Source organism: Helianthus annuus, chromosome 6 (assembly GCF_002127325.2).
Source record: "Helianthus annuus cultivar XRQ/B chromosome 6, HanXRQr2.0-SUNRISE, whole genome shotgun sequence".
NCBI classification, from domain to species: domain Eukaryota; kingdom Viridiplantae; phylum Streptophyta; class Magnoliopsida; order Asterales; family Asteraceae; genus Helianthus; species Helianthus annuus.
Genome location: NC_035438.2, coordinates 4,004,029 through 4,011,324, shown reverse-complemented (window position 1 = coordinate 4,011,324; position 7,296 = coordinate 4,004,029). Strand labels below are relative to the sequence as shown.

The window sequence follows — 7,296 nt, the reverse complement described above, 5'->3', positions numbered from 1 at the left end:
TCGGGACAAAGACCGATTAGTGAATGTACCCTTTTGTCTCTCAGCTATCAACGCCACCACATGATGCAAAATTAACCATCCTCAGCTTTTAACGTTATTTTCACGAAGTTAGTAAAATAACGTTAAAATTCGTGCACTTTCATTTTTGCCCCCCGATGGCCCACACATATTCAAATCATAACATCTATTACAAATATAAGCATATCACTAACCGGTTGCTAATTAACACGTCTTTAACATGTATGGACACAAATGTTATCGTGCCCTAAACCTGTCGACCTGTTTAAGACATGAAATCTGTTAAGCCTAAACACGAAATCTGTTAAGAACGTGCCCTGTTAACTGTCGACATGTTTAACACACAAAATCTGTTAAGCCTAAACATTTAAGAACATGTCGTGTTAACCAGCCCGTGTCTGAAAGTGTCATCCCTAAATAAAACACATTAATTATTAATGAGTAAAACACACACAATTTGCCCATGTGGAGAGTTCTAGCCCAACAAGCAAATGAATTTCATGATTCATGCAATTTTGATGAATCAATAAACAGTGTTTACGTATAGTTTGTGTGGTCTTATAAATTATAAAACCTTCTTTTGTAATATAAATCAGATTATTGTCGTATCATCAAGTTTACAATATTCTACTAATAAGAATATATATAGTTAAAAAAACTGTAGTTATATTAATTTATCCATTTTATTGCAAAAGAAATAAAATTTTAACATGCACCCTGGTGAGACCACTGATTAACAAGCAAATCAAAAGCCATGATACATGTAAGTCATGTGTTTCGGGTTGCGGTTTTATCCTGCATCATGGCGGCTAGTACTAATGCACAAGCCATGAACCATGACTACAAGGATGCACTTAGCAAGGCGATATTGTTCTTCGAAGGCCAACGGTCTGGAAAATTGCCCTCAACTCAGCGAGTTAAATGGCGTGGAGACTCGGCCCTGAGTGATGGCGAGTCGAAGAATGTATGTATGGTTTACGATGCATTATATGATAGTGTTGTGAGGTGTAAGTGTATTGTGAAAATTGGCAGGTTAGTTTAAGTGGAGGATACTATGATGCTGGTGATAATGTGAAGTTCACATGGCCTATGGCATTTACTATCAGCTTGTTGAGTTGGGCTGCTATTGAGTACCCGGAACAGTTAAACTCAGCGAGTCAACTCGGTTACCTTCGCTCGGAGATCCGTTGGGGCTCCGATTTCATTATCAAGGCGCATGTTTCATCCACCAAACTCTACACTCAGGTCTCAGTGGCAAACTAGATTTAAATAATCTGAACCGGCTGTTTTTGGCCGATAATAATACCAACTCAGTTATTTAACCACAATGGTCTGAACTTTTCCATTTTGTTTGTAAAACAGTTCGCTGTTAAAAAACATAACGGAGTTAAGTTTTTTTCCAAATTACAAACCGATGTTTTCGGGCTTTTGATCAGAACGAGGATACGAGTCGATTGATGTAAAACTGACCTCAAAACCGTGCTCTAAACGACTTGATTTTTGTTAATTAGAAGTTCAAACACCCGAATTGAAGCACCGTTTTCGTTGTTTAGAGCACTGTTTCGAGGTAAGTTTTACATCAATAGACTTGTATCCTCGTTCTGATCAAAATCCTGAAAACATCGGTTTGTAATTTGGAAAAGTTCGGACCACTGTGGGTAAATAACTGAGTTGGGATTATTATCGGCAAAAAAGAGCCAGTTTGGATTATTTAAATCCAATTTGCCTTGTAATTTTAGAGGCAATACATCCGGTGTTAAAATAATAACGAAACTTTATATTTAGTTTTCTCATACTTAAAAGCTAAATCGAAAATTTTAGGATGCCATATGGACCATCCGTGTACTTTACTCTTGTATTTACAGGTAGGAGATGGAAACAAAGATCACGCGTGTTGGGAGCGGCCAGAAGATATGGACACTCCACGAACCGTCACAGAGATCAACACCAATTCTCCGGGAACTGAGGTGGCGGCCGAATCAGCAGCCGCGCTAGCGGCTGCATCGATTGTTTTCAAAGGGGTTGATTCAAATTACTCGTCAAAGCTACTAAAGCATTCAAAATCAGTATGTAACACGACACAATTAACTATATATCATACAGAAGTTAAATAGATGTTGTTGAAAGTTTACACATAATTTATTTTGTTTTATTAATATTTTCTTTTCTTTTTCTATTATTACTATTATATATAGTTTCTAATAATTGTAGATTAAATGAATATTTCAGTTGTTCAAGTTTGGTGACAAATACCAAGGATCATACCAGGGTTCTTGCCCATTCTACTGCTCCTACTCTGGTTACCATGTAAAACTTCTATCCTAAATCTGTTCAAGGGTTAACGCATGGTTTTGGTTTTGTTTATCCATATAACTTAGACCATCCGTAATGGTTAATGCCTCTTAAGGGGCATTTTTTGCCGTATCAGTATCATAACCATAACGCTCTATGTAATGGTTAAGACCCCTTAATGCCCTGTCATTTATTACTTTCCATGTTTTTCCTCCGCAATGACCATTATTCTAGAAATGTCTCTCCCTAGTCATGCTCCTATAATACCCATGATAGATGGTGTGGGGTATTATCAAACCCTTTCAAGCCCCTGTAATGCCCATTGCACATGGCTTTATAAGATGTCAAATTAATTAAAAAGAACCGAGTTAAATTAGTCAAAATGGTTCAAAAATCTTCTAGAGAGGAAACATGTATGGTATTAGGTGATACATGACTGAATGAGTATGAGTGACAAAAGTTCACCAATTGGGCATAGCCCCCATTATATAATTAAAAAAACAAAAAAATAGGAAAAAATAAATAAAACAACCCTCGGTAATCCGTCGCTAATTACAGACTAATACCCTAACATGGAAAAACTGATTATCACCGATGGATTACTGACTGACATCAAACCCCGGTAAAAGTCTTGATCCGGTTTTTTTTGTGGTAACACTTTAGTGACGGGATATCTGTCGATATTTTGTTGCTAATTTGAGGAATATATTAAGTTGTGGATAAGATCCCCTTCAGGCTTGTTAGTATTAACATGTTCGTGTTCGTGTTTCGAAAATCTGACACGATAAGATTTCGTGTCTTGTTCGTGTTTACGTGTTTCAAGTTCGTGTCTTATCGTGTTCGTGTCTTAACAGATCGGGTTGACCCGGTATGCCAGCCCTAGAAATCACCGAATATAGACATTTTTGACCTACTTTTAAACTATAACTTAGCTCACAAAAAAATATAATGTATCCAAAATAAACCAATTAGAAAAACGCCATATAAACCATGCAAGAAGGCTAGAATCTAGCAACAAAAAACTTTGCAAAGTATTATGGGTCCACAAAACAATCAATCAAAAACAATACACGTGTAAAAAGCTAGCTAAACTTTGAAAACGACATGTAACCAGTATATATAGATCACATTTCACAATCATGTCTAGGAATTGGGTTATGAAAACCCCATATACCCGGCTCGTTATCATCCCATTATTTTTATGAGTCGCTACTAGCTTAAAATGTTAAAAAGATATATACATCGTTTTAGGACGAATTGTTATGGGCTGCGGCTTGGCTTTACAAGGCGAGTAGAGAAAGCCGGTACTTAAAGTATGCGATAAGCCATGGAGGATGGAACCAAGCCGCTACAGAGTTCAGCTGGGACAACAAGTTTGTGGGAGCTCAGATATCACTTGCAAAGGTAATACAAAAAAAATAATAATAAAATAAAATAAAAAATTAATACATGTACATAATAACAACTTGTGCATTTATCCTTGTTTTACAACTCATTAAACCTATTGTATTTTTATTTTATTTTTTTTTGTTGGAAACATTTAGGAATACTTTGCAGGAAAACATGAGTTGGAGACGTTCAAAAGGGGGGCGGACTCATTTGTATGTGCCATAATGCCAAATAGCAGTGTCGTCCAGATTAGAACCACTCCCGGTGAGCCTTCAAAGAGTTTTTACTTTTTGCCCGGTTAACCGGCTCATCGGTTAAAAACCAATTAAAAATAGTCGGTGATTTCTAAAAAACATTCTCTAACCGGTTACCAACCTATGGTTAAAAATAACTAATAATCGGTTACTCCTTGATCGGTTATTAACCAGTTACGCTTTCGATTAATAACTGGTTACAATTATTTAATTGGTTATGTTGTGCACCTCTAATGACGTATAATGCAAGAGAGACAGACCCATAAGAAAGTACTAAAGCCCAATCATGTCTAACAAAATCTAGATTAAATGTGATATAGAGTAGAGGTGCAAATGAAAGGGACACGGAACCCGAGAAATGCCAAAACCGGGTATGACGTACCTGATTCTATACCCGTCGATTATAGATCGCTCCATACCCTATGACTTGAAATCGGTCTCAACCTGGTTAGACACGAACTAAGCCGGTCAAGAACCGGGCAATTCATTCATTTCTCTCTATAACTTTAATTTCTTATTTGAAATTGTTTTAAAGAATTTTGTTATACTATGTAAACTAAAGCCAGTCCAAACACAATGGGCCAGGCCCATGTTATAAAGCCTTTCCAAACATAAATGAGCCAGGCCCATATATGATTAACAGGGTTACCATTCTGCATTTCTGCTTCTCCTAGGTGAATATTATTTTGATGCCCTTTATATTTTAAATGTTGACAGTATCACACAATTACATTTTTACCTTTACTCTATGTGTGGTTTCAAAGGTCATATTAAGTTAGGATATAATAACTAATGTATAAAGAATAAACAGGAGGACTTTTGTACACTAGAGATAGTAGCAATTTACAATATGTCTCAAGTGCTTCCATGGTGTTACTTGCCTACTCCAACATACTCATCGGAACTATTCAATGCGGCAACACGAAATTCACTCGTGCCCAGATCAAATCTTTCGCAAAATCTCAGGTTAATATTTATTAAACTAAGCTACGTAAAAACTTGAAAACTAACTACAAAGTATTTCAACAATTTTCAGGTTGAATACATTCTAGGAAACAATCCTCTAAAAATGTCATACATGGTTGGATACGGTAGCACGTATCCGCAACAGTTGCATCACCGAGGTGCATCCATTGAATCGGTCTATGTCCACCCAACTAAGGTGGGGTGCAATGACGGCTACTCGAGCTACTATTCCTCTAGTAAACCTAACCCTAATATACACGTGGGTGCGATTGTTGGAGGACCAAACGCAAGAGACGAGTTCAGTGATACAAGACCAGACTCTTCTCACTTGGAACCTACAACTTATATGAATGCAGCTTTTGTGGGTTCCGTTGTTGCGTTTCTTGATAATAGTCTTGACAAGTACTGATTTCATTTCATACGTTTGATGTATCTTTATTTTTATAATCCTTTTCATATTTTATATTATAAGTAGATATAAAAAATGGTTGTGTAATATAATAATTTAATAAACAATTCACGTTGTAGGCTGTGAATATATATTTAATTTCCAACTATATATTATTTTATTTTTGTGGATATTAGTAAAATATGTTTGACCATCTCTTTCAATTGCCATCAAAAGCGTGAGGCAAAATTCGGCGTCCGCAAACTAGCTACACTTTCACATTTTATTATTCCCATATGGCCATTTTCTTCTTACATCATTTCCACCAATAATTCTAGATATGGTCCAATATATTATTTAATTATTATTTGTGAATATAAAATGAATTAATTCTAAAAAATAACTTTTCCGTCATCATATATATGTTACAACGTGAAATGCCACCAGTATAACATATTAAATAATCAAAACGCAATAAAAGATGGTTAGTAATTTAAATCCATTGTTAATTTTTTTTTTTTATTGAAAAGGTTCTTGTTTGGTAAAGTGGGTACACCTATGGTATTACAAACATCCCTGATTGTAATCACCCCAAGCCATAAGTAGCTTGTTAATCCATAACTTTTGGATCTACTTCAAACCATAATAATACGTAGGAGTTATTTGGTAACCACTGCTAATTTATTAAGTGTTGAGCCATTAAGATGACTAATTAGGTAAAAGACTATGAACCAGTAAGAGGACTTACTTGGCTCGACCTGATTGGTTGGTGGTGGTGGATCGAGGAGGTGATGCATGAGTGGTCGGTTGACAGTTATGAACACGGGTGAATGGATAAAGAGGTGAAATTTTAATTCAGCATCATTTTAAAACTTAATGGGTAAAGAGGCTTAGTAACTGATTTAGAGGTATCTTGTCATTGAACTAAACACACTTAATGTTTTTCATCAGACGTACACCTAAGCTTATGCATCCTAAAGTCGATATATCTCAAAAGGTATATGAGGCACTCACCACCTCAGAGAGCCTATATCCTGATACCATTATAAACATATTAAGACCTAAGTAATATGTGATTGTAACGTGTAACAATTCGTCTTATAAAATAGAATAGTCAGATATAGCACCTTATACGCTCTTAAATGTGGTCTATTAATAACTTCTTTGTGGTTTTATATTGATTTAAAAGTTACTTGTCGAATCTAGTAATTCAGCTTCATGTATGAATGATATTTGACCGATAGTCTATCGAAGTGTGTCGCAAAGGAGGCTTTTGCCTCTCATAGGGATGGAGAATTAGAATTTAATCATTTTGTAAGTCTTACGTTATATGTAGTTAGGAGTGACTTTCGAAATGGTTTAAGTTAGATTTCAAATTTATTAAGTAATTTTAGGCTTAAGTTTTAGCATAAACTAGAAGTGAAGTTATTTAAGAATACAATTTCACCCCTCAAAGTAAATTATCCTCTAATTTGAGCTATTGTTTTTAAGGCAATAAATTTAAACCTACCGCATTTATGTGATACTCACTATACATCAATTGGAAATTTAATATAGATAATTGTGATTCTTTTAATCAAACTATATTTTAATTTGCTAATTAATTAGAATTGAATCAGTCATACAACTCTCCCGTCGTGTTTTGTTCGTAAAAAAATAAAGATAGGATCTTCGTGTAACCCACAAATGCATTTCAATTTAATTAAAGAAACTTATTCTAAATACAAAGGAAAACAAGACCGTACAAAATGGTTTTCGTATCTTCCAACTTCCAAGGGCCAACAAATTAACAAAAACAACCCTAAATAAATAGTCTTTAGTTATAACAAAACACACTTGCTTATATAAATTAATAGAGTTTGTGTTCATGAGAGACATGATGTCGTGATATTTACGCTGTGTTCCCGAGTTAAGTTAAGGGGAGAAAAGAAATGATTCTTTCATTTTCTTTTCTCTTCTCTCCGTTTCTTTCCAAATTGGAAAAATTAA

The 7,296-nt window shown here is 35.1% G+C and overlaps 1 protein-coding gene across 1 annotated transcript; it reads left to right on the top strand.

Moving 5' to 3' along the window:
* Positions 1 to 641: 641 nt before the first annotated feature.
* On the top strand, positions 642 to 5,349 carry LOC110944297 (endoglucanase). Its single transcript, XM_022185959.2, has 8 exons — positions 642 to 982; positions 1,051 to 1,263; positions 1,884 to 2,084; positions 2,248 to 2,325; positions 3,562 to 3,714; positions 3,855 to 3,963; positions 4,765 to 4,919; positions 4,990 to 5,349. The coding sequence occupies exons 1-8, from the start codon at positions 773 to 775 to the stop codon at positions 5,326 to 5,328; spliced, it is 1,458 nt and encodes a 485-aa protein (XP_022041651.2). The 5' UTR covers positions 642 to 772; the 3' UTR covers positions 5,329 to 5,349.
* Positions 5,350 to 7,296: the final 1,947 nt, after the last annotated feature.

Coding starts and splice junctions, on each gene's coding strand:
- LOC110944297 (XM_022185959.2), top strand. CDS start 773: ATGATACATGTAAGTCATGTGTTTCGGGTTGCGGTTTTATCCTGCATC. Junction 983..1,050: donor GTGATGGCGAGTCGAAGAAT/GTATGTATGGTT, acceptor GAAAATTGGCAG/GTTAGTTTAAGTGGAGGATA. Junction 4,920..4,989: donor AATCTTTCGCAAAATCTCAG/GTTAATATTTAT, acceptor AACAATTTTCAG/GTTGAATACATTCTAGGAAA.